The sequence below is a fragment of the Drosophila ficusphila genome, unplaced genomic scaffold (assembly GCF_018152265.1).
Source record: "Drosophila ficusphila isolate 14025-0441.05 unplaced genomic scaffold, ASM1815226v1 contig_414, whole genome shotgun sequence".
NCBI lineage: Eukaryota > Metazoa > Arthropoda > Insecta > Diptera > Drosophilidae > Drosophila > Drosophila ficusphila.
Window position 1 is genome coordinate 10,438,912 of NW_025064328.1, and position 26,334 is coordinate 10,465,245.

Genomic DNA, 26,334 nt, shown 5'->3' on the forward strand with positions numbered 1-26,334 from the left:
TCTTTTTTTAAAAAGAGTAACCACCGCTGGAAGACTCTCCCACGCCTTTGGATTCTCTCCCAGAGCGAAAAAGAGAAAAAGTATGCTTACCCTCAGCCGAAGAAGTCTCTGCTTCTTTCGCTGCCAGCGAATCTGCGGCAGCGCTGAGCTGATTATGGGCCTGCCGCTGTTGGCCACCGTTTATTTCCCAGCGGTTGGTGCGACAGAACGCATGTGCGGACAACGGAGCGGATACGCAACAACGTGAACGAGTCATCAAGTACGAGCATTAAGGTTTACCCCCCGTTATCAATCCGATAATCCGAGAAAAGACAAATCGAAAACGAAGAACTCGTCGTCATTAGGGCAGCAATTAGCCAAGTCAGTGATTGTGATAATGCTTAAAGGTGTTCCCACGCTAGCCGGTCGAAACCTCCGTCTTCTGACGACCCAGGGACAGGTGTTGGTCCATCACCGCGCCAAGGCATCCGCCGCCGAGCCGGCCGAGATATTCGACCAGGATCCGGATCTGTTGAAGCGCGCCAAGTTTGGACACACGGGCAAACAGCTGCAGCAGAAGATATGCAATGAGGTGAGTGAAGCACCGCGGTTTTCACAGAAAAGGGGGTTGCGCCATCCAAAACAGCTGACTGACTAAGTATGTACACTTTTTGGGCCTTAATTTCGACCGTCTATTGATTTTTCATGTGATATCACACAAGTGAATCGCATAATCCCCACTGATGCGCAAATGCTGGCGGAAACAAAGCAAACAATTTGCAGAAATCCGAAAATAGATTTTCAAAATTAAACAAAAACCAAGATATCGGATCTGGTCTGGAAGCGATTTCGAGCACGTAAGGGCATTATGCCTTTCATTCAGCCTGACAACGCTATATTTTTTTTGTTAAGAAGACGCCGGCGTATTAGTTTAATTAGATAAATGGCAAGCGGAGCGTGACTGACGCAATCTAATGATAACACGCCCACTGTCCTGTCTTTTTCCCCAAAAAAGAAGATAGCGAAGTTTATCTTATCGCATCTGGGATTGCGGAGGCTAGACTGCCGGGCAAATTAATTGTGAAATTATCATGACAAATCGGGAGCTAGGTGCTAATCAGGTGCAAATCAACTGACACACTCATCCTTAATCCCCGAAAAATCACATGTGACATGTGGAACTCCCGAATAAACAGTAGTTGTTGTCAACAAGTATATTAAAATGCCAAAAACCAGACGACAGCGAGACTCCGACCGAGACATTGAAATGCTGATTGTGAGATTTGGAATGGGCATCAAATGTTTATTCGAAATCAGCCTCATATTACTAATCTCTTCGCTCATTAAACACCAGCGATACTCGTGGACTATAAATAAGTAAACACTCATGCACGCAGAAAAATACAATAAATAAAAGTATTGTTCTTACAATTTTAATCTTATTGTATATGATCTCAGTTCTCCAAAACAACCTTAATCTTTTCCGCTTAATTTTTTGACTTTATCTTTATAACATGAAAAGATAATTGTTTAGTTTTAAAAGCTAAAAATATCTGTGCTATTTTTAAACTTAACAGTGATTTGCTTAAAAAAAACGCTTTAGTAGGCCCTAAAAAATTTGTTATCTGATTGTTAGTTTAAAGTTATCATATCATGAACGGTTTTATGTTTTTAAAGTTGTATAATGTTACAATCTAAATGATAATGATTACAATGATTTTTTTAAATTCATCTGTAAGATACCAAGTTACGAAATTATTATTACAATTTTGGTCCGTTAAAATTGTTTATAATTGTAATAAATAATTGTTCACATTATTTATCGTATACATTTTTTATTTTTATAATTTTCGAGTTTTTTTCTATGTGCAAATGATTCATATACTCTTGGAGTGTCAAAATCACGCGAAACTGTCACCCAAAAATGAATAGAGAAAACGTGAGCGAGCATGGCAACACAAAAAATACAAATATAAATTAATGTACAAATAAAGGCAGTGCTTGTATTCTTAATGCACAGAACTATGGGTAGCAGGTAGCAATTAAGCTGGCTAAGATTTGGCAAAAGGCCATCAGCAGTCGAAATTGTTTGCGGTGCTTTCGTTGCCATGGGAGAAATGAACGAGCACACATTCATAAATATTTAGCATACGCGCGTTCGTATTAATATTTCAGCTGCCGCAACACAAAACCAAGCCCCTTCACTTCTCACTTGGTTGCTAAGGAATTGTAGAGAAGAGAAATAGCAAAGAGAGTGCTAACTAATTCTCTCAAATATTTATCACACATTTTGAATATCTCTTGATAACAATAATTTTCAAATAAAATTTTAAGGTTTCTGATTTTTTGTAAAACACTCCCATAAATAATAATATAAAAATGCTCCATGGAATAATCTTTAGAAAAATATATTGCCACGATAAAGATTGCTTATCACTTACTCAACTGCTGAGAATTTAATGCATTTCCGGAGTAAAAATGTTTAAAGGTTGCTCCCTTCCAACTAATTTATAGATTAAACCCTTTTATAAAAAGTCAAAGTCTCCCGCAAATTAGCAAAAAAAGCCACCTGTTTAAAAGTTATTGATAAACTGGCAAAAAAAATACTTTCTTCATATACATTATTAATTGTATATTGCAAACGGTACATTAACATAATCAGTCATACACTTTATACATTGACGTTTACCGTTCTTTTTTTCGGAAGATAGAAATAGTTCTCTTATTTCCCCCAAGAAAATTTCTCTTTGATAATTTTTATCTCTGCACTTCCGTGCAAATTGTGCGTCAATGTTCCGTTAGCTTTTGAGATGCCAATTTGAAAGGTGCCAAAGTCCCACGCCAATGGTGACAGGCCCCTTGAACGGAAACTTGTTTGGCAAATATTAAATTCTTTTTATTTTTATTTTTAATGCCGCACCTCAGGTTGTTGTTGTTATTGTGCGAGATATTCCCCCTCACATGACTTTCTTTTGCTCAAGTATGTATTTAATAATATGCAAATAAGCAGCAAGTGCGAAAAGAGCTTAACAATGAAAACAGATTTTGCTGGCAGAGATTTACCTTTCTCGAATTGGGAATAAAGATTTAACATAGGTATATAGGCAAGTGCAAATAATATAAGAAGTTAGAGAATAAATCTATCTAAGTAAAAAAATGTTCTATTTCTTTCAAGAGAAGAGGAAGGAAAAATTTCAAGACATAAAAAATCCAAGGACATCTGTTTCGCTGATGTCATGCGATTAGGTAATCCAATCCAATTGTACTTAGGATCCAAGGCCTGTCAAGAAGTATTCAGTTACGTAAATGATTGGAGTTTTTCCATTACCGCAATTAGAAATGGCAAGTAGGCCAAGAAAACTGTGTACACTGTGTTCATTTTCAAAATTAATAATATGAAAGGATACTTTTTGCAGTTATTAGGGAAATATCTACAAGAATAACGAAACGATATGATAGTTACTACCATCCTTGTAAGCTTTAAAACTGTTGCAGAGTTTTGGGGATTTTATAAAAGTTTTAAAGGAAGAGCTACCCCTTCGTTCTATAAAAGGTGATCGTTGATGGCGTTTGTCCATTATTTGCACTTCGATCCAGTTGCAGTATACATTGGATACTCATTTAAAATATGCTAGTACGTGCCGAATAGCTGGCTCTTTGAATAACCGCGAATACGTGATTCTACACGGGAATTCCTGACCTAAGCTTCAGCTTTACTATAAACCTCAATTCTTTGTTCATTTCAGAAGAAACTGCGCGCTCCACCGCTCCTGAATTTGGTGTTTGCCAATCGGAAATTGTCCTTCTACGACACCAGTTCCACTCCGAAAACCAAGGAGGATAATGCCAAGCTGTGAGTATATCAGTAAAAGATAAACCTTAAACTTTGCTTAATCATCACCTAACACCGCACAATAATTAAAAGAAGAGCACTTGCATTCAATCACTAACCGCTCGAATCACAAAATATTTGTCCACTCATTTGCACCTGCCCTTGTCTGTGGTTGCTTTTCCCATTTCCCATTGTTTTCCACGTGGCTAGAATCATTTGGGTCAATAGTTTCGCTGCTGCCAGGCCGCATTTTCATATCCCACGGATCCATTTTTAGATCCGCTGCACTTTACAGACCTATTCTTGGCTCGGAAAATATTGTTTTTGAAAACAACAACAGCCGAATCCGTTGACACTCACAATTAACGATCTCGGCCAAGTCCAAAGAAATGGCGAAAAATATTATGATGGCACTTTTTGGGGTAAATATTTTGCGGGCTCCCCCTTTTGTTTTTAACCCTTTTGAGAGGGGAAAATGCGGTTGGGAGATCTGAAAAAGGGGAGGTATCTTCTGGCCCGAAAAACGCGCTAATTGCCGGCAATCGCAGGCGCATAAAAATAAATTAACATACGTTTATTAAACGAAGATAAAAATCGAATTCGCTCACTCTTTTTGGTCCGCTGAATGATATATACATATGTATTGGCTTTGATGTACGATGTTGGCGAACTATAAAACCATTGGCCGACCGCCGACTGGTCTCATTTCGGCGGTGACGGGCCGCAAGTTTGCACAGTGGAATCAGATAGAAGTAGCATATATAATATACAGAACCATCGAAATGATGGGCGATCGTAGCTGGAATCTGCTGCAATATGCCACCGAGAAGGCGCCACTTCCCTTGGATGGTTACACCGCCGAGGAGGCGGCTCAGTTCAAGGACAGCATCAGGCAGAAGATTGTGGACGATCTAAAGTCGATGACGGGTGAGGAGCTCATTGAGTTGGTCAAGAGGAATGCCGCTCAAGTGGAGGAGGAGAAGCCACAAGCTCCCACCAAGGAACCTCTCTCGGGAACCGAAGAGGGAAAGGAGCGCATCCAAGACGATGCGGATCTAATCGATGCAGGGATTATAGCCGAAATGGTCGCTGGACTCTGCACCAAAAGCCAAAAGGAGACGTTCATCAAGGTGATAACGAAGTATATCAGGTAAATGTGACTCAACCCAGAAGACGTGCCCACTTTCTTATCAAAAGAAAAGAAAAGAAAAGAAAGAATAAGAAAAATAAAAAAGGGGTTCCGCCGCCGCGTGACGTTTGCCCCTTAATCGGTTTTTGAAACTAGTGCCCATGTGAATCAAGTCTACTCCACAAAGTGCCAGACAATGCCCAGTGCCATTATAATGCCATAAAGCCAACCATATCTATCCGTTGTGTGTTTGCTCGTGTGGGTTTTGTTTGCCCCCCTTCCACCCGCGATTGCTTTGGATAGAGAAAAAGGAGTTAATTAATTTATTTTATTGGCAATAACATGATTTAGAAATTAGCACTTTCCGGCGCGACTCTCCGTGGTGCCCGGGCTCTCTGTTCGCCTGGCTATCTAAGTGCTCCTCCGTTCGCTTCGCCTGGGAGCAGCCATACAAAAATCACACATTTCGCTAATGTATAAAACGCCGGCGCGCTTACTGTTGTTCCCATTAAACTTGCAACAGCTCAGCGCTCAGGTTCGAAATCAATCCAGTTGAGAAACGCAAAGCTCGCCAAATCACAAAATATCACGTATACGCCGCGATGGTGCTGACAAACGAGCTGGATGCGCTGAAGCGCCAGAGCGAGGATGGGGAGACCAAAGAGCGGGAGGAGAACTATAGAAGGGGCAAGGAGCAGGAGACCACGGAGACGGCGGCCATCATCGAGGAAATAATCGAGGGCATCTCATTGCAAAATCGCCGTGGCACTATAGTGCGTACTATTTCCGCGATAATCAGGTAAAAATAGTGCAGGAAAGCCAACAAATCAGAGAGACAGTCAGGGGCAGGGACAAAAGATATAGTATTTACGAGTGGATTGTAAAAATAGATTGTTAGATTGTGCACACTACACACTTACCATATCTGCACAAAAACGAAAATTGCGTTGATTAATGCTCATTACACACGATCTTTATGGCCAGCATATGGAAATCTAACTAACAATCGCTGTCTGATCATCCTGTTTATCACTATTATAGCAATCAGAGACGCCACTATTCGATGCGGCCGTGAGTAATCGAATTGAATTGATTTGAATCCCCTGTCCTTCCCACTAGAATCTGAGTCAGTTGCCATGCTCGAGTACCATTGAAACCCCGAAGAACTCTTAATCAACTAAATTGAAGTTGATTGAGGTCTCCGCGAAATGATTTGCCAAATTGATAGTTCCGAAAAGAATCCCAATTAATCGAGTCAGTCGGCCGTGGAACGAAGATCTATATTTAGAGGAGCCCAACTGGATCTGTGCAGATTTAACGGCCGCGCTGCATTCTGTGATGTCTGTGAGCCAATTAGCACTTGGAGAACAGCGCCAGTTGGCCAAAGACAAACCCCCAAGTTGCCCCCTCTGTACTCCCCACCCCCTTTAGAAACCCCTCGTAGTCTAGTGCCATATTTAGTGTGAATTTAGTCTTGCTTTTCCACACACGCATGCTAAAATCCAGTCGGGGATCGCCGCTCAATTAGCAGGTGCCCTAAACCCAATTACTTTTTTATTTCGCTAATTCCTTCGCTGCTAACTGGTCGTGTTTCCATTCCACAGCCATCGGGAACAGGAGCAGCGAAATGCGGAGGATGTGCTCTTCGACATGTTCGCCAGCGAGGAGACGGGCCTCATCTCGATGGGCAAGTTCCTCGCCGGGCTGAAGACCACGGGCATCCGGCGGAATGATCCCAGAGTGCGGGAACTGATGGACAACCTGAAGAAGGTGCACAAATTGAACAACTACGAGACGGGTTCTTCGGCGGAAACCCAGCATCTCAATCGGGAGACCTTCAAGGCGTGAGTTTAACCTCTTTTATTACTACCATCTTTATATTTCTTTAATAATATTTACTTTTTCAGTGTGGTGGCCCCCAACATTGTGTTAATTGCCAAGGCCTTTCGCCAGCAGTTTGTTATCCCCGACTTTACCAGTTTCGTTAAGGACATCGAGGACATTTACAACCGCTGCAAGAGCAACACCCTCGGCAAGTTGGCCGACTATATCCCGCAGCTGGCTCGCTATAACCCCGACTCCTGGGGTCTGAGCATCTGCACTGTTGATGGCCAGCGCTTCTCCATCGGAGACGTGGAGGTGCCCTTCACCCTCCAGAGTTGCAGCAAACCCCTGACCTACGCCATTGCTCTGGAGAAGCTGGGACCCAAGGTGGTGCACTCGTACGTGGGACAGGAGCCCAGTGGCAGGAACTTCAACGAGCTCGTCCTGGATCAGAACAGTAAGTATTGGGGTGGATTATTCTTTGAAAAAAAGTGTTATTCTTTTAAGATACTGATTTATTAAGATGCGATCAGGTATTAATTTTATATTACGATTTTCGTTTGCTTGTGTGTTGATATCCTTTGCACAATTATTGTTTCCTTTATAACAAATCCTCTTTACATTACCGAGAAAATAATTTTTCCCCCTTTACTATTTAATTAATTACCGTGAAAATAATTTTTCCCCCTTTACTATTTAATGCATACTTTTTTTTTACTAATATAACTTTCGATCTCTTTTATACATTTTTGATAACATATTTAATTCATGACTCACAGTAATTATCAAAAATGTAATTTATCTTCAAAATTTCTGATTAAGTTTTTAAAATTGATAAATACATTTTGGTACTTCTTCTGAAAAAAAGGGTCCAATATTTAAAACTTACCTTTAACTAGATTGGCAAGAATTTCGTATAAATACAGTCATAATTTTCACAAAGGCTTGTTTTAATATTATCGTTCTTTTGACATAGAAATTGACTTATATCTCTTTTAAGGCATTCCTTCATTGAATTGAAACATTTATTTATGCAAGATTGTAGAATTTCTTTTGTGCTTGAATACCCACTGTTCAATATGTTTTTAAGTTTCTAAATTCGGTTATAGCAATCTCCCTAATATTTACCATTTTTCTTCGCAGAGAAACCGCACAACCCGATGATCAACGCAGGGGCGATCCTCACCTGCTCGCTGATGAACGCGCTGGTCAAGCCGGACATGACCTCCGCGGAGATCTTCGACTACACGATGTCCTGGTTCAAGCGGCTCTCTGGCGGAGAGTACCTCGGGTTCAACAACGCGGTGTTCCTCTCGGAGAGAGAAGCTGCTGACAGGAACTACGCCTTGGGATTCTACATGCGGGAGAACAAGTGCTTCCCCAAGCGAACCAACCTGAAGGAGGTGATGGACTTCTACTTCCAGTGCTGCTCCATGGAGACTAACTGCGAGGCGATGTCCGTCATCGCCGCCAGTTTGGCCAACGGAGGCATTTGCCCCACCACCGAGGAGAAGGTCTTCCGGCCGGAGGTGATCCGGGATGTCCTCTCGATCATGCACTCCTGCGGCACGTACGACTACTCCGGCCAGTTCGCCTTCAAGGTGGGCCTGCCAGCCAAGTCCGGAGTGAGTGGCGGCATGATGCTGGTCATCCCCAATGTGATGGGCATCTTCGCCTGGTCGCCGCCCCTTGACCACCTGGGCAACACGGTGCGCGGCCTGCAGTTCTGCGAGGAGCTGGTCTCCATGTTCAACTTCCATCGCTACGACAACCTGAAGCATCTGTCCAACAAGAAGGATCCGCGCAAGCACCGCTACGAGACCAAGGGCCTCTCCATAGTCAATCTGCTCTTCTCGGCGGCCAGCGGGGATGTGACGGCCCTGCGGCGCCATCGCCTCTCCGGGATGGACATCACCCTGGCCGACTACGATGGCCGCACGGCCCTGCATCTGGCCGCCTCCGAGGGCCACCTGGAGTGCGTCAAGTTCCTGCTGGAGCAGTGCCACGTGCCGCACAACCCCAAGGATCGCTGGGGCAACCTGCCCGTGGACGAGGCCGAGAACTTTGGCCACAGCCATGTGGTGGAGTTCCTGCGCTCCTGGGCGGAGAAGGCCGGCCAGTCCGGCGAGGAGTCCCAGCCGGAGGCGGTGACCACCAAGACTCAAGCGGATGAGGTCAGTTCAAGTCCAAGTTCAAGTTCAAGTTCAAGTCCAGGTTCAAGCTCAAGTCCCCAGGCCATCAATCTCCTGGGGCAGAAGCCAAGCCAGAGTCAAGAGAGTCAAGAGCCCAAGCTGAATTCCAATCTCACTTTCCAGGAAATCTGCAGCACCAGCGATTTGGAGACCAGTCCGGCCACCAGTCCCATTCCCACGCCCCTCGATTCCGGATCCAGGGCGGGATCGGGACGCTCCAGTCCGGTGCCTTCGGATGCGGGCAGCACGGCGAGCGCCGGAAGTGCCAGCAGCGTCGACGACAAAACCAAGCCGGGATTGTAGACGCCTGGATTGAATGATGGATTCCCCCGCAGAATCTCTCCTACTAAGTTATTCGCACAACCCTTTAGTTTATGTATGGCGATTAGATTAAAGCTAAGATTACCCGGTTAGTCCTATGTGATTTGTAGTAGTCATCCCACGTGCACCTCGTGGTCCTTCGCGCAGGATCCGCTGCACGAGCGGCATTTGTACTTGCACTTGTAGTGCTTAGTTAGCCTCAAATATTCCAGGGTATCCTACGAAACAATGACAATAATCTTAACATATACTATGTACTAACCCACAATTTTGGGTCTGTGACCCGCCCAAATGTATTGCATTCGTACTTGTCAATTGATATTTGTGTATGCGTTTGTAAGTGTATTAATTAACCTGTTCCAAAGGTCAAGCTATGTGCCTGCACACTTGATTTCAGTTGAATATAAATATATAGTTAGCTGAAAAACAACAGAATATATGACTTATCTTTACCTTAAACTCGATGGTCTGGTTTCTAAAATTTTACACTATATATTGATGTTCCTTCTACTTTGTAAAATTAAAAAGTTAAATAAATTGGCACAATTCAACTTTGCTATATATTATCTCTTTTATTTAAATAATAAAAAAGACATCAAACTCTTATTTTTTCAAGATCAAAATAATACGAACAAGGCTTTAGGCTTTAAATATCTATCCAGGGAAATAAAGTGCTACAAGCTAGAAGAACGATTTTTTTCGGGAACAGTATTCTAACAATTCGTTGCATACAATTCGAAACAAAATCAGAAATATTAATATTCGTTAGGGTAATACCTCTTATTCTCAGTGTATCTACAGAAAACAGTGAAAACCACGAGCGCTCTCGCTCTCTCGGTTATCGCAGCATTAAAGCATATCAACGGCCAGTTTTCCCGAAGCCACATTGTTAAGTTTTAATTTGAACATTAGCCCTTATGTATGTGCAAAAGAAAATTAACTTATTGCAGTTATGACAGCCAGCATGTGCAAGGCGAAAAATTTATAAATGCTCCAAAATGATTTTCAAGACGAGCAGTTTAAGCTAATTCTTTTCGCCAATGCTGCAAAAATCAACAATTAAAAAAAAATAATTACCCCATGTTTATATGATTGGCTGTTTTGAGCTCCAAGCACCGCATAAGGGCTAAACAACATAATTTGTTGGTTTTTCTTTCGCACTTTTTAAAAAACACCCTTTCACTCGCACTCATTTTGGGTATAGTTAACGGACCGACGAGACCGACTATACTCACACTCACGATGTTGTTGTTCAGTTGAAAAAAGCGCCTCTAGCGGCCGAAAGTGACGTCTGAATCGTCGGTTCAGTTCAGTCCGTTAACATTCGGGTGGCCCTCTAAGGACTGACGCACCCGAGGAGACTACCATATACGTAACCCACCATAGTAACTCCACCATGGGCAAGGTTTTCCCAGTGCGAGATTGTTCACTTTTGCCTCGCAGCATTCGAAAAGTACGGACGTGGGTGTTTCATTTCGGAGTTCGTGGCTTTCGTGCCGGTTTGTTTGCGGAGTTACCACCATCGTCCAGCGGCTCCTCTTCATCTTCAATCCTCGCCATCTCCGCCGGGCAGATGAATTAATTGTGGAAAATTGTTAAATTCCAGCTCGTTGAAGCGGCCACAAATCCAATTAAGCGCATACACCGTTTGCGGAGCGTTGTGCATAATTGAGTAATTAAGCTTTCCATACAAAAAGGGTTTTTGACACCGCACACATCGAAGTCACTTGGGGTAGGTTCGGTTATTTCAGTTGGTTCGGTTAGTTCGCTTTGGTTCGAAGACATTAAAACGAGAGTGGCAAAGACAAAATCAACAGCAGCATCGTTTCCGGTTCCGCTTTGTCCAGTGGTTTTCTCTTAAGAGTGCACAAAGCACAGAACTCGGCAAACCCAAATCGGATTATTAACTCCATGCCACAAAAAGGATGTCTATTGTGGAGGGACTAGGGATTGCATATATCCCTATCCCTTTCTCCCTCCATCCCTCTCTCCCTCTCTCCCTTGGAACTCTTCCATCAGTTCGCTTTATTGACAATCTCTCTGCACAAGTCGCTGCATATCCGGGCCTCGAAAATTTTGGGGCCTTCCTTTGTGATTGGGTTTTGGCCGCTCGCTTTGTTTGTTTCCTCCATTTAGCACAGATATGTGCAGCGCCAGCAGCTGTGGGATTGCATAATGTCCAGCTTCCTCTCCAGAAAGTAGATCATTGGGATTGGGGAAACAGTTCTGTCCCCTGGCAAAAACAAGTCTCATAACTACAAAAAAATGAAAGTGGTTTCTTGAGCTCACAAATCAAAGAGGCTTCTTCAAAAAATAAGTAATAGTCTTTAATTCAAAAAGTTTTCAATAATTCAATATGGCAATTAGACCAATATGGTGTATTACCAATTTTTAATGATATAATCTAAACTTATAAAATCTCAAGTAGTCGGAAATTAAATTGCACATGCTTTTAAAGTTTTCCCCTTAGAATAAATGTTAATTTTTTTTAGTTTAACCATTCATAATCAAATTTAAATGTGAGTTGATTGAACTTAGCTGTTGATATCTGCTAATAAATCCTAAAGCTGTTAATTAGCTATATTATGGCTCATCAAAATATGGTATCTTACAATATCCAAAAAAGTTGAATGAGAAGATTAAATTAAAGTGTATTTTATTAAACAAAAACGTATGACATTGTTTACGAATTGGATGTACTCATACAAAAACTACTAAATTGCCTTAATGAAGCTAACGAGCTTTTTAGCTCCTACATTTGTTTCTTAGTTTATCAATATAGGTTGTCCGAAACTGAATGATATATACCAGAAAATGACAAAAGTATTAGGGAGGAAGGAAATAGTTTTTAATTTTGCTAGCAAAAGTAGCTTACTCCTTATAAATTCCAAAATTTAATATGATTTCCTTTCACTTTTTAAATGCCTTTTGGGTGGCATACAAATTGCCGTGTGCTGATGCCAATCGAAACAGAATGCACCCGCCAACCGAAAATGTCTCTGTCCCATTTGCTAATAATACTCCCAATGCGACTCCTGTATAATCAACCTAATCCGAGCAAACCGAACGTCAATCCCCACTGTCCAGTCCGTGGGAACCGGGCACATGTGTTTGGGGATAGAGAAAGGGGCTATGCAAACGATTCGCAGGAATTTTCCGTATGAAGGGGCGGATCGGGGTTGCCGGTTGACTGGGCAAAGGAAGTTGGCTTCGGCATCAGCAAATGTCAGGCATTGATGTGTCCATCAAGTGTCTCCGCCTCGAGTTCATTGAACCCCTCAAGAACTAGAACGTCCGATAATAATTGATTTGTGGGGGAAATAAAGAAGGGAAGGGGAGGGGAGTACGGAACCCGCACACATATCGAAAAGTATCTGAAGTATCTGGAATATCTTCTACTTGATGGGGGAACATGAATCGGAAATTGGCGCTCTCTGCAGAAGAACGCATTCGGACGTGTGATGAGCCAATTTCACACATGGCAGAAGCGGCGACCAAAGAAAAACAGAAAGCCAAAAAAACAGAAAAAAAAAAGTTAAAAAGAAAAAAATAGAGGCTGAAACCAAAACAGAGAACAGAGAGCCAAGTGCAATGCCCTGGACTTCAGTTGACGCTGCACTTTTGCCACCTTGTGGAGTCGCCAAAAATAAATGCCAAAAGCGTTCCCCATTTCCCATTCCCATTTCCATTTCCATACGTACTCCCCTCGATGAATGCTCATTATGTTTGGTTACCCCCGCATTTCAAAAAGGCCCATCCATACATATATATCCATATATAGTATATATATCGCACATTCAGACATATAGCGGCGCCGCCATTCATCAACAGATGAGCCCTCCTACACGCTCTTCATGGAGTTGCGGATGTGGCATTGGAATCCGAATCAGAATCGGAATCCTGCTGCTTTTCTGTTGTTCTCTCTATTAAAGTGCCACATTTGAATGCCGAGCCTCATAAATGTTTTCTCCCCCTCAGCAGTTTTGTGGAAAGAGCAGCGGCATCAAAATTGATTGCTTTCGCATGGACACGAACTCGGTGAGCCCGCTGCCTCCGATGGAGGAGGCCATGGACAGGGTCAGTGAGAAGTCGCCCCCGGGAACCCCCAACGGGATCGAGATGCCCCCGCCTCCGGATGAGAAGTGAGTTGTGATTTTAATTGCCTCGAGCCACAAATAGCTCCCAAATGGGTGTACGCTTGGGAGTTTTGAATAATAAATAGTATGTTTTCTGGTACTAAGTGTTGAATTACAAATACAAGACATCGGCATTCCATCTAAATATTCACCTATTACATCATTATATCCCCTTACAATATTCTCTTGGTTGAAAGATATGATTTTATTTTAGTTAACATGTGTTTGTCTTGCTTGGTTTGTCTGAGGGATGTTTTCAAATGGCATAGAATTATCTAAAATATATTTTAAAAAATTGTCCTTTTCTGGCTGCTTTAAAATTATATTGTATTCAGTGCACTATGTACCTACTTTATTAATAATTTTTTAAAAGTGCGGATGCAGTTATATATAAAACACCTTTCTTTCATAGAAAACCAAAGAGCATATGCTTATGTTCTAGTCACAACTAAGTGCTTCTAAAATTAAAGAACCACTTTTATCCAGAACCCCTCCCCGTTGCCCAATCAACACAATTTAGTCGTTAGATTTGCCAACACATTTGTTTATCAATATTTAAGTGAATTGTGTCACTTATGCATATCAAATTCGAGGCAGAGACACACACAGCCAGAAGATCGGCAGACCGAGTTCCCCGGAGGCCAATTTGGAGCTCTTGTCTAGCCGGCAATTGGCCTTGTGCATATCCGCATCTCCGCTGCTCATCTGCCAGTCGTTCCTCCTACTTGGTTTCAATCTCTCTTCTATGGAAAACAAAACAGAAACAGACTCTTGTCCGCTCAGCCGTAGTTGGCCTTTAATCGATTTTAGTGGCACCACGCGGCGTATGTGTAATATTTACATGGAATAGGAGCCGAGCACGTTAGGAATTACCCCAAAAGACTAATTAACAGTGACGGAGAGCGGCAAATGTCGACGCCTACACACCCTGTGAGAGGAGCACTGGGAAAAGGACAGGTACAATGGGTGGGGTGGCCCGTTTCGAGGTTATTTTTACGCGCCAATTTCCTAATTCGCGTATCTTCGAAAGCCGTAAATTTTATTTTAATGCGACCTCGTCGCAAATCACACAAAGCGCGGGCACATCCTTCCTGGAACACCCGTGCACCCACAAATTCAACAGTTGATCGCGTGCACTGGGTGGCCGTAAACATTCCGCCCGGAATCCTTTCTCCCCCTTCGTCCTTTTTGCCCTGTCCCTGTCCTTGTCCAATTTCTGGCACGAAGCTCGGTAAGCTTCAAGTAATTACGGGTATTTTTCCTTCTTGTCCGGCGGACTCAACCTTTTCGCCGCCTCGTTTTCATTTCATTTTCATTTGGTTTTCATTTGATTTCAAGTAATTTTTGGGCGCGTTGTCCACCCAAAAACCCACTGGCTTATGGGCTCCAAGGAGCTGGAATAATGACCCAAAGTCCCAGGGTGTGTTTGTTGCCTCCGACGGGGAGTGGGAGTGGGATTTGGAATGGTCAAAAGGTTTATGAATGTGGCAGTGGGTATCCCTAACCCGCTCTACGAACTATTGGTGACCCAGTATTTCTTTGGGAATCAGTGGAAGCCCCGCTTCCATAAATACTTGATTGATTCAGAGCGCTGCTGGCAGGTGTTTTGATTGATACTCGTATTTACTTATTTATTTATGGTCACAAAGTGTTGTTTGCAAACAGGTGGCCCGTTAATTAGATATTAGCTGGAATATGGGAACTATTTCTGTCCTCTTATGTACTAATTTTATTCAGCTTACTTTGATAAAAAAATCTTATTTTTAACAGAAGTCACTTTATTAATTAATGTAAAATTACTTATGAAGTATTATTCTACAAATTTCAAATTATATTTAGTACAACCTCCTAAAATTCAATTTCTGCTTTATTTTATTAAATTTACTGATTAGAGTTCAAAATCAGTTTTTAAAAATATACCAATGTATTCATAAAAACTTGTTTTTGTTCATTTTTAATTTATTTTTTTAGCTTGTTTTTAATTAATTAAATTATCGCAAGAACGTTTTTGATTTTTTTAATGTGTAGATCTTTTTGATGCCAACACGTTCAAGTGAGCTGATGATCAGTTTTATCTTTATCTTTATTTACACTCTTAATCTTACAGCTTGACTAACAACCTTTTAGACCAAAAATTGCATAACCCAAGGCCTAGGCGAGAAGATACTAACTCATTAATCTCACTAATCAAAAGACGTTGGGCAAATAATTAACACATTTTAAATTCCTGACTCCCTTAATGGTTCGCTACACAGCTATAGAACTGGTTTATGTCATAGATATTTAGATCCCTAAATGGTTAATTTCCCTAGCAGGGAATTTTGCTGTTTGGTTGAGTGCCTAGATTAAACTACATCCAGCGGGTTGTTGTCTCCGCTAAAATGCCGTTGCAAGATATAAATAAGCGATCTAAAAAGCAACTCGAAGACTTAGATCCAGAAAGCTCCGGCCTGAAAATCGAAATAAATTTTCAGTTGTATCTGGTAGATCGTCGCGATCTGAACGTTATTGTGCTTCACTCGATAATCGAATACGGTGAATTCAATTGAGGATTTTCGTGCGGTTGTTTGTGTTGGTGCGACTGTTAACAAAAGGAGCAATATAAACAAAAGCATAAAAAAAGAAAAACACTCTTTCGGTTAAAGTGCCTTGTTTATATTGAATTTGTGTGCCAGTTTTCAAACGTTTTTCGGATGCTTATTACACGCATCTTGCGGATCAGCGACTTTCTTTGATCGAGAAACCGAGAGTTGTTCGCCGCTCTTGAACAAGAATCGAAATTTGCATCAATAGAAACCCAAGTTGAAATTAAATTCGATGTGAACTTACGGCCCCAAATGAACACATGAATGAATAGATAACGAATCGAATCCGTCACCGTTCTGGGATCGCTTTTCAGCCCCTTGTGATTGACAAATTAACGCATTCAACTCGATTAGCATCTGTATCCGATCTGGAAAAGTTCTATTAGCGATTAGCGAATTGCGATCCCAAAGCGAGACGTCGGTTTTCAATTGTCTCTCGATTGTGTGGCATTTTACAGAATCAATATAGAGCCGAATTGCTCGGAAAACAGACGACCTTTAGCTGGGCCGTCCTATATATGTATTATATATAGCTATAGCGCGCCGATCTGTGACGCACCGCCCAGCGATTCAACATTTAGTGGGTGGCGGTGACTAAATAAGCGGAAAAACCGCACCGAATTTCGGCCCAAATAGCAACACTTGGCTAAATGCGTGATCGTCACTTGGCCAAAATGCCGCGTGGAGGAACGACAACTGCGTAAGTGTCACCACATAAGAACCAATACCACCCAAAACCACCCAACAAGGCCAGACTTTGGAGCCAAAATAAACAAATTTCGTATTAATTGAATTTAAACAATTGCGGCTTATGGAGAAAAAGTACTTCGATCGCAAAGCTACGCTAGAATGTTGTGTCAGGTTGTCGTACTGCGAACGCGATTGTATCTACAAGATACAATTTCAAGCAACCTGTGTGCGTGTGTGTGTGTGTGTGTATTTCGGGTCGGATTATTTGATTGGACCCGCACTCCCTCGAAAGATCGCCTCAATTGAAGGCGACGCGACATCGACGGCGTCTCTAAACAATTGCCGGGCATTGTACAGTAACCCCTCGCTGCATGGGATCCATTCCAGATCAGACCAGTATCTGCGACATGACGTACTCGTACTTCGTCATCATTAACCCGCAGGATACCCAGAAGTGTGTGTCGAGTGTTTCTGAGTGATTCCCAGCCATGCGTGCCACTGAAAATAATTTCATTCGCCGCGATCCGCAGACTTTTAATTGTGCAGCTCGTTGCTTGCCACATCTGATGGCTTCCTTAATTGAATTGTGCCCTGGCTTCCTGCAACTCCCATTCCCCATTCCCCATTCCCTTCTCTCCACTGGTTAGCATTGCTCCACTTTGGGAATCCAAGTCAACCAAGTTACTGCCATAATTAGCCTGGTTTTAAGACAACCTTCAGTTGAGTTCTGGTTTCCCTTTTTTATCTAATAACAGGGTTTTTGTGTATCTCAATCTCTGTTGGACATCCAAGTGCCATGGTCATCATAATCTCCATCACATGATTGCGATAAGATTGTTCCTTAATTTACTTAAGTTTTGTAGAATAAAGATAAGCAACTTAATTTTAGTGTGATGGATGCTTAGACATAATTCAACTCAAGGCATTTTCCATGATAAGAGCATTTTAAATATTATATTTGCAGATAGTAAATACATTTTGCATATCTTAGACACTATGTCAAGATTATTAGATTATCACATTTCCAAATACCTCTTTTAAAAGATTTTCCTTGTGTGTATCTTAATCTTAATTTTATCTATCTTTCACTTAATACAAATAATTTTTATAGCATATCTCTATACATATTGCACTTTATCTTATGATTGTTTTGCATGATACAAACTTCAATATATAAATAGTGATTGATGAGTCATGACATTTTGTGCAGCTTACATTTGTACAAACAATTTGATTAATTTGCAACTGTTAAATGGCAGATTACGCTGCAAGTTGGATGCGCTTTCTCTGTTTATTTGCCTCCCATTTGCTCATTTGCAGTGGGTGCCACTGCCACTGCCACTGCCACATGGCGGTGTCAATAGCCTTTTATCCACGATAACCCATTAGCCATGACTGGCTGCAACTGGGCTCTAAGCTCTAAAACTCCGGCTCAGACTGCGACCGAGATTGAGGTTCAGGTTCAGGTTTAAATACACCGAACAGGTGGCGGCCAACGAGCAACAAACCACAACAAACGAGTTTTCCATAAAACGAAAAGCTTTCAGTGAAAATTTCTCAGCGCAGCCCGCAAATGAAAAGTGAAAGAGATACAAATTTGCTGCCAAAGATACAGGCACAACCAAATAGGCACCCATTGGTGTCGGCTTGTTTTCCAACAATCTGCGGCAAGTGAAATGTGTGCTAAAGCAGCTCACCAGTGGCCGCCCCTTCGCCCCGTCCCCTGAAAAGTGCTGATATTCAAATGCCTGCCCCAACCAGCAGCAGCACCCAATCCAAGCAATCCCAGTCCCACACCCAATCCCATACCCATACCCCCACCCATACCCAAACCCAGACGCAGCTGCGGCCACAGATGCAGCCACATATGCATCCACATACTCAGATGCATCCACATGAACATCAACATCCACGGGCGTAAATTGTGGCAGACACTCGTTCATTGACACCGCCATCGGCTGCACAGAAAGAAATTGGATCAATTGATCGTAGTTTTGCAAAGCCTTTTCACTCCTTAAGATTTATGGGTCCCATCTTCAACTTATAGTTCAACGTCATCTTTTTTCTGTTCTTCTCCAATAAGTTTTTACAGAAATAATATAAAAGAAATATCAAGTTTAATTATCGACCTTACTTTTTTTTTAAGTGGAAATACACATCTAAACCACTCGATTACTTTATCTCCAAAAACATTGATTTCACTCAAATTTTAAAATCATATGATTGAATATTTTTCATCGAAAATCCAATTAATGTGGGCTTAGATTATAATTTAATTCAACAAAGACATGGACACAAAAAACAAAAAAATTCTGATTACTACTGAATTTCAGACATTCGATATTATTTTTTATTAACTGTAGTTCAGTAAGTGAATGACTCCTGCGGTGCACAATAACTCAAATAACCAAAACAACGTTAAGATATCAACAGATCAAATAGCACATGAATAATATCCGAATAAATTTGTATACATATCACTTTGTTTTCGAAAAAACAGGATAAAGAATTTTAAAAAATAATAATAATTACAATGAGATTCATACATCATAATATTGGATATTTAGTAGTTATTTTTATTCTCTTTTTGTTAAACAAAATATATCTCCAGACAAAGTCAAATGGAAATCAAAACATAATAATAACGGATATAAAAACTTTATCGAAACCGTTTTTATAGGTGCATTTTCATTAAATTAGTACACAAAAATATATATAAATACTTTATTTTTTATTATTCTTGGGTCGATCTAAATGTAAATACAAGTTTCTAGGGGCTAGAACATAAGTTAACATACTTTAATACAATACCATCTCTTTTCCAACAATGCATTATAGTTATAGTATTAATTTCATACGACTCCCGGATAAGACTGAATTTTTTTTGAGTGCCAGAGATCAGTACTCTTCGGCGGGAAATCGGAGCACCCCATGGCATTATCGTAGCCATAGTCTGAGTCAGAGTCGGAGTCAGAGTCGGAGTCAGAGTCTTTGCGGTGATGCAAGTGTCGTGAAAGCGAGAGTGCCTCGAATGGATGGTCTGGTAATGGCCGGTAATTCGATTCGGCTTTGCTTTCATTATCACAGCATGGGGCTCGCACTATTAATTTAAATAATAGCTCTGTTTACTTTCGACGCGTTTCAATGCGTTTCGTACGAAATCGAGGAGCTCTTTGCTTTTTTGTTGCACTTGGCGATGATTAGATGGCTCGTTGGAGGCCAGCAATGCGCCTAATTACCCACAATGCAACAAGTTTTGCAGTTTCCACTCCAGTTTCTATCCGCAGGCTGTTTACTTTCGACAGATCAACAGATGGCTTCTGCTTTCCATTGTCTGATTGTGGGACTTCTCCCAGCCCCAAAAAAAAAGAAAAAAATAATAATACTCTGTCCCACTGCATTATGCTGATGGATCTGGTGGATCGGATCTTGTGGGCTGGTGAGATCATTGCGCAGATCGAAATTTTACTCCGTGTCATGCGATCGCGCGACAAGTGATGAAATTAATATGACAGACAGCCAGCAATTGGATGGAAACAATACCACATGGTATACCACTCACTCCATTGGCGTTGCCTTTTCCCCAGCTGTCAGGTTTTTGCTTTTAGTTTGGAGGATAATCAACCCGATGGAGAGCACTCCCACACCAGTAAACCACACTAAACCACTGAAATTCTTGGATAAGTGGAGCAGTTTGTTGGTCAGCAAGTGAGCAGCTACTCCATTCTAAAAGGGAAAAATGGAAAGTTCGCTAGGCAAATTAGATAATTGCTATTTTTCCCTAGATCCACTTGTCCATCAATTAAGCCGATTAGCAGCACATTCAGCCCGCAATTAGTGCGTCGCAATCTCTTGAGAATCTGTGACAGAATCTCCATAATTCGAAGGCAGCCCCGGAAATTCTATTTAAGGAGGGATTACCCACATTGTGCTTTCATCTCAGTATTTCCGAAATCTAAATCCCTTGTTAATCTAAGAAAAGAACAATTGGTATGGTATTAGAGCTGGTAAAATGAGTATGAAACCAATTGACGGACCTTTGATCGATGAACTCAACCGCTTGATCTTCCATCGACCCAAAATCATGAAAAGTCGCAGTAAAAAGTAAATTATCTAATAGGTTTTATATTTATATTGATGGGTTTTTCCTGCTCTGATCTCTTTTCAGGCGCTATGAGGAGGATCCGGACAACGCCTGGAACTGCTGCTCCTGGTGCGAGTATCTGCTGATTGTCATCCTCTCCACCATCCTGCTGGTGGGGGTCCTGGTCCTCACCCTCTTCTGGGTGATGTTCTACAGGGAGGGATTCGCCTGGTCGGAGAGTCCCAAGCAGCAGTTCAACCTGCATCCCATTCTGATGATCGCTGGCTTTGTCACACTGTCTGGATTCTGTAAGAAGCAATGCCATTATCTTTGATCTATTATAATCTCATCCCATTTAATCCGATCCAATTTAGCCATCTTAATCTATCGACTGTGCCGCTGCGTGAAGCACATCTATGTGAAGCTGATCCACATGTTCTTCCACGCCGTGGCCATTCCGTGCATCGCGCTGGGCTTCCTGTCCGTCTTCGATTCCCACGAGGCGTTGCAAAAGGTCAACTTCTACAGCCTCCACTCGTGGCTGGGATTCATCACAATGGGCATGTTCGTGCTCCAGTTCGTCATCGGCTTCTTCAGGTGAGTCTCCATTTGAGATTTGTGTACCAATCTTGCATATTAATGGGTGCCCTCTGTCTTCATTAGCTTTCTGGTGATGCTCTGCTGTGAGAACAAGACCTACAGCTGCCGCTCCGCCATGGTGCCCATCCACGCCAGCCTGGGCCTGGCCAACTTCTGGCTGGCCATTGCCACATCCGTCACCGGACTGATCGAGAAGGAGCGCGAGACCGTCAACGAGGCGGGCGTGAGGTGAGATTGATTAAACCATGGCATCTGGTTTTAAGATAAAGGTTCGCTTATTGATCAAAAAACTGATTCATTCGCTCATTTTGAATGTCGCAAGTTAGCCAAGCCTCTCAATACTGATTATAAGAAGATGATTGGTTTTCTGAAAAATTACTTATCTTTAGTTCTTGTTACATACTTTTCGTTCTTTAAGGGAATAATTTGAATATGGTTCTTTATAATAGAGTATATACGTTTATATAAACAAATCTCACTATCGAGATCCACAACTTTAGCTCGGTCTGTTTTTGAAGTGTTTAGATGTTACAAATTAAATTTTATGAAATTATAAAAATTTGTTAAAATACCTTGGGTTTACTCTGGAGCTTACAATGCTTACGAGAATAAGATAAAATATAAAATATATACTTCCTCTATATAAATAAATCTATACCAATATATAAATACAATATATGTATATTATTAATGTGTAATTTCTGAAGCTTTAAAAATATCCATATTGATTCATAATCCATAATATCCAATACAGTTGTAATCAGTATATTGTTCAGAGCTTTCCCATAGCGATAATTAGCTGTGATGCTTCAGTGCTATTAAACCTGATCCCCAAACATCCAAATAAATCTCTGTGAATATAATACTTAAAGTTTATAGATATCGATCGCCTGTATTTAGTAAAGAAATCCTAGAAAAGTGTTCTTACAAATATCAGTTTTAAGTGCAGGAATTGTCGCAGATTTTTGCCTTGATTTGTTTTTGCTTTATCAGCAGCTAATAATTTTGTTTTGTTTTGTTTTACAGCCAGGAGAACAAGCTGGTGGAGCACTACATCACCAGTGCCATCGGCGTCACCCTGATCTTCATCGGCATCATCGTGACCTTCGCCGTGCGGCGGTCGAATGCTCCCGCCTCCGCGAAGGTTTACGTCACGGAGCGCATTTAGAGCCGAAGTCTCCGCCAAGGGACTCGGACTCGAAGCCGGATCCGGTCCAAGGGCAGGAGGAGGGAAGGCGAGCCGCAGATGGTGTATCCGAGGATCCCGGACCTCGGCGACTGGACTGGGGAGAACGGACTGGCGATGATGTCCTTTCGCCAGGCTTAACGCACAGAGAACACGCTTCTGCATCTCCAATCGAAGAACCCTTTGTAACCCTTTATACATATGCCAAATTAAATCCTCCTCGTACACCTAGACTACTCCGTGCGGCGCTAATCAAAATCAAAATCAAAAAATTTCTCCCACTTTCCACTTTCCTCAGTAGATGTGTAGGATTAGGAATCTCAGAATAGAAGAGCCGACCAAGCAGCGCAACTCTAATCAAAATTGACGTGTTCAGCCGAGCTAAACGATGTATTGAGGCACTTTTCGTGAGCATGATTAGCCAGTTTTTTGGTAATAAACGTACGAGTATAGTAGAATTTTGATATAAGCCCATGTAACTAATGTATGCACCGTACCACGTAACTCATTGAATGTACGCACTCGGACTCAAATCTGTCGCATTTAGTGTTTTTTTCGTAATCGTTAAAGGATTTGTAATTCATTATGCGCTAAGCAACTTAAGCTGTAAACCAACTTTACAAACAAACAATAAACGATACTTTTGCCCCTCTAAGGGGTCTCATAATATGACACTCGAATCGCTTTCGGCGAACTTTCCTTTTTCTTAAAAAAAAAATGGAAATGATAATGCTCTTTTTGCAAAATGAAGTGCTTCAATTGAAGACTGCGAAAGGGATTGCTACGCAAGGGTATTGAAAGAAACATCTGAGTTTTTGAATCTAAAAATACGTACTGAAGGAACGTATTTTAATAAGTTAAACGAATGGTTATCATTAACATTAAAATAATGATACTTGTCGGTTTTCAAAACTTGATGAAAACTTATATGTTTGTTGGATTTTATTTTGTTATTTTTATTATTATTTTTTATACTCTTATTACTCTTAGTGATTTGTTAAAGTGTCTTTATGTATGTTTTGAATATGATGTGCTAGCCGAATTCTACATTAGAGGAAGGCTCCACAATTGTTTTTATAGCCCCGCTACCCGGCACTGCGGTTTCAGCTGGAGGATTGGACTGTTGGACGGACACCGCAGTGTCTGACATTTTTCGAAAATTATGAATAGATATGAGTACCAGGAAGAGCGTTAATAGGAAAAGCACACTTCCAAGATAGTAACCCCATCTCCGTCTGAAGGAGTTTTCTTTTGGATCCTTCCATTGCATGCCACCTCCGGAGTTGTCTTTGTATCTCGCTGCCACTGCAACATTAGAGAACACCACAGAGCTATTGAAGTGGAAACAATTTTGGGATCCTTCTAGCACCCGATAATTGATGGGTCTTAGGTCGTCGCAGATCTGCGAACTGTTTGCCGAAGCGGAGCACCAGGTGACTATGTACCCGATAAGATCATTCTGATACTCTGGAGGCTGCCATGTGATGGTTAGGTTATCCGCATGGTAAACTAGCTCCTGCGGCTGACGACTCCTCTCATGCGTCAAAACGGGCACCTCGAGTTGGCTCTTGTTTGCTGAGGGTCCCCTAGAATTCTGGCTCCAAACGTAGACGATCGATGAATGTGTGGCATCCCAATCTTGGAAAACCGCAGTGTTGTTGCTTAAGAGGAACGCCGTCTTACTGAAAATATATGGTTAGTTTGGAATTGATCGCCCTTAAACTTTATGTTGACCTACCCCGATTGCGTCTGGACGATGTATGTAAAGTTTGGTCCGTTGAACTGCAGTTCCGTTAGAGGAATCCAAAATACGTAGAGCTTCTCCTCATCCGCATCGTGGAAGAATCCGTTGGGAACTATCTTTGGCGCATGCTTGGGAGGACTAGCCGGAGTTGTAAACGTAAACGGATAGTGATCATCCGTAAAGGGTCCAATGGGTTTATCAAAGCGACACCACACCCTCGCGTCGTAGATCTGGTTGCTAAGGGAAGGAGTGTCGAAACATAGACTCCACCGATTTTTGGCTTGGCTTTCAACCTTAGGCCACTGTGGATCGATCCTTCGTTTCCGGAGTAGAAGCTGGATCAAACATTTCATATCACGTCCAGTGTCAACCCAATTCTCCCAATGTAGGCATATTTTTTCCTCTGTCGTTTCAAGAATCGGTGATTCCGTTGGCCAAGCCGGTACCGTTATTTGGTTAAGGTTGATTTGAAATTGCTGCAGCTGTGTTTTACCGTTACCCTCTAATTGAAGGCTCAAGTTGTGGCTTTGCACAAAATAATCTGCGTAGTGGAGATCGATATCCAGGCACTGCATCCATGTTTTGTTTTCCGGTGTTTCCCGACACCCGACTGCCTGTTCGCCATTTACACTCACAGAATATCTGTGATCTTTCCAGAACCTGGGATCTCCGATCCTACTGAAGCCACAGGTCACATTCCTTGAACGCTCCTGACGGTGGCACTTTAAATCGGAGACTTCGAGCAAGGGCAGCACCGAAAACGTTCTCGACGCCAACAGTGTATACTTCCAGTAGCAGTAGTACGAATCAATATACAGTAGAATCCGGTTATAACGACTTTCAAGGGACCGACCATTTTTCGTCGTTATAACCGGAAGACGCACTAAGCAAAAGGAGGAACAAAAAATTTTTTTTTGATTATTTAATGGTTGCTGTGTTTGTAATAGGTTTTTAAAATAAATCAAATTAATTTTTTAATTAAAACGAAAAATTTAATAAATTAAATTCAAAAACATAGGTTTTTCTAAATACTGAAAACTATATGAGTTTATTTTTGCACATATTGCATTTGGCAAATTAAAACATTCAGTTTTACTCGGAAAAAAGCAGAAAAAACTAGAAATATAACGGGACATCTCATGGAATAGACTATGAGGTCTGCACACACAGTGTGACGTCGGCATTGCACTTCGACTGTCTGTCTCTCGCAGCAGCGTTGTTAAGGCGACAGCTAAAACTAACAGAGAGTTGTGCCAGTGCAAGATCCTTCGTGTCGCTGCTACGCACACAAGCAAGGGTGCCGATCACTGACAAATACATACATTTCTAACAGCGTGTTTTGATGCTTAAATTTGGAACTATGGCACTGTATTTTTTCCGGTACGACGCAATATCCGGTTAAATTTTCCAATTTTCTTGAGAAATTTCATTCTTATAAGCGGTTTGTCGCTAAAAGCGGAAACGTTTTAAGCGGAGGCCCTTTCATATAACTTTGTATGGGGACCAACCAAACCATCGAGTTTTCGACGCACAACCCGGACGGACACTATAAGCGGAGTCGTTATAACAGGATTCTACTGTATTTCTTTTTGGTCGCATGTGCTCGGCACTTGGCGGTAAAGTTATCGACAATCTCCATGACAAGTTCAAAATCGTCTGACCTCAGGTGCAGATCCTCGGGTCGCACATCCGGGTGGTTGCACCTGCAGAACACATCGTGGGCACCGCCGGCGTAAAGCGTTTTATTGGAAGACCAGATATCCACGTCGCACACTTTCTGGGCACCGCAGATGCTGATTAGAGGCATCAGAAACACCAGCAACAAACCAGTCAGCTCGCCCTCCATCTCATGACTGTATACTAAATAATACATATAATACATAATACATTCATATTCTATACTAATAGAATACTAAATCTGTACAAGCTAGCTGTGCAGTGCAGAAGATTCTACACCCTTGCAATTAAAACTGAAATCTGTAAATCGTATTTAATATTCTAATAATATTATACATCCTGTGAAACAGCTTTT

General features: G+C 41.7%; 3 protein-coding genes across 22 annotated transcripts; 2 read left to right on the top strand and 1 right to left on the bottom strand.

The window, feature by feature from the left end:
* The first annotated feature begins 84 nt into the window (after window positions 1–84).
* Window positions 85–9,838, top strand: LOC108096697 (glutaminase liver isoform, mitochondrial). Of its 15 annotated transcripts, none has more exons than XM_017198522.2 (7): window positions 94–571; window positions 3,726–3,832; window positions 5,982–6,011; window positions 6,545–6,784; window positions 6,848–7,221; window positions 7,908–8,938; window positions 9,080–9,838. In XM_017198522.2, exons 1-7 carry the CDS (start codon window positions 377–379, stop codon window positions 9,257–9,259), a joined length of 2,157 nt encoding a protein of 718 aa, XP_017054011.1. In that variant the 5' UTR covers window positions 94–376; the 3' UTR covers window positions 9,260–9,838. The 15 variants fall into 15 exon arrangements, with proteins under 15 accessions (XP_017054007.1, XP_017054008.1, XP_017054011.1 ...); XM_017198528.2 differs by lacking the exon at window positions 94–571 and adding an exon at window positions 3,327–3,452; XM_017198518.2 differs by having other exon boundaries at window positions 85–571; window positions 7,908–9,838.
* Window positions 9,839–10,720: 882 nt separating this feature from the next.
* Window positions 10,721–23,225, top strand: LOC108096856 (plasma membrane ascorbate-dependent reductase CYBRD1). 6 transcript variants are annotated; one of them, XM_017198777.2, is made up of 6 exons: window positions 10,721–11,009; window positions 13,256–13,419; window positions 20,857–21,080; window positions 21,147–21,369; window positions 21,436–21,600; window positions 22,399–23,225. In XM_017198777.2, exons 2-6 carry the CDS (start codon window positions 13,301–13,303, stop codon window positions 22,538–22,540), a joined length of 873 nt encoding a protein of 290 aa, XP_017054266.1. In that variant the 5' UTR covers window positions 10,721–11,009; window positions 13,256–13,300; the 3' UTR covers window positions 22,541–23,225. The 6 variants fall into 6 exon arrangements, with proteins under 6 accessions (XP_017054266.1, XP_017054265.1, XP_017054268.1 ...); XM_017198776.2 differs by having other exon boundaries at window positions 13,259–13,419; XM_017198779.2 differs by lacking the exons at window positions 10,721–11,009; window positions 13,256–13,419 and adding exons at window positions 15,886–15,948; window positions 16,457–16,698.
* Window positions 23,226–23,591: 366 nt separating this feature from the next.
* LOC122320138 (cytokine receptor-like) lies at window positions 23,592–26,148 on the bottom strand. Its single transcript, XM_043208385.1, has 3 exons — window positions 25,964–26,148; window positions 24,297–25,067; window positions 23,592–24,240 (listed from the first exon to the last, which is right to left on the bottom strand). The coding sequence occupies exons 1-3, from the start codon at window positions 26,146–26,148 to the stop codon at window positions 23,592–23,594; spliced, it is 1,605 nt and encodes a 534-aa protein (XP_043064320.1).
* Window positions 26,149–26,334: the final 186 nt, after the last annotated feature.

Coding starts and splice junctions, on each gene's coding strand:
- LOC108096697 (XM_017198514.2), top strand. CDS start 4,471: ATGTTGGCGAACTATAAAACCATTGGCCGACCGCCGACTGGTCTCATT. Junction 6,785..6,847: donor AATCGGGAGACCTTCAAGGC/GTGAGTTTAACC, acceptor TTACTTTTTCAG/TGTGGTGGCCCCCAACATTG. Junction 7,222..7,907: donor GCTCGTCCTGGATCAGAACA/GTAAGTATTGGG, acceptor TTTTCTTCGCAG/AGAAACCGCACAACCCGATG.
- LOC108096856 (XM_017198777.2), top strand. CDS start 13,301: ATGGACACGAACTCGGTGAGCCCGCTGCCTCCGATGGAGGAGGCCATG. Junction 21,081..21,146: donor TGTCACACTGTCTGGATTCT/GTAAGAAGCAAT, acceptor GATCCAATTTAG/CCATCTTAATCTATCGACTG. Junction 21,370..21,435: donor TTCGTCATCGGCTTCTTCAG/GTGAGTCTCCAT, acceptor TGTCTTCATTAG/CTTTCTGGTGATGCTCTGCT.
- LOC122320138 (XM_043208385.1), bottom strand. CDS start 26,148: ATGGAGGGCGAGCTGACTGGTTTGTTGCTGGTGTTTCTGATGCCTCTA. Junction 25,068..25,963: donor CCCGAGGATCTGCACCTGAG/GTCAGACGATTT, acceptor GTTGGCGTCGAG/AACGTTTTCGGTGCTGCCCT. Junction 24,241..24,296: donor ATCGTCCAGACGCAATCGGG/GTAGGTCAACAT, acceptor ATATATTTTCAG/TAAGACGGCGTTCCTCTTAA.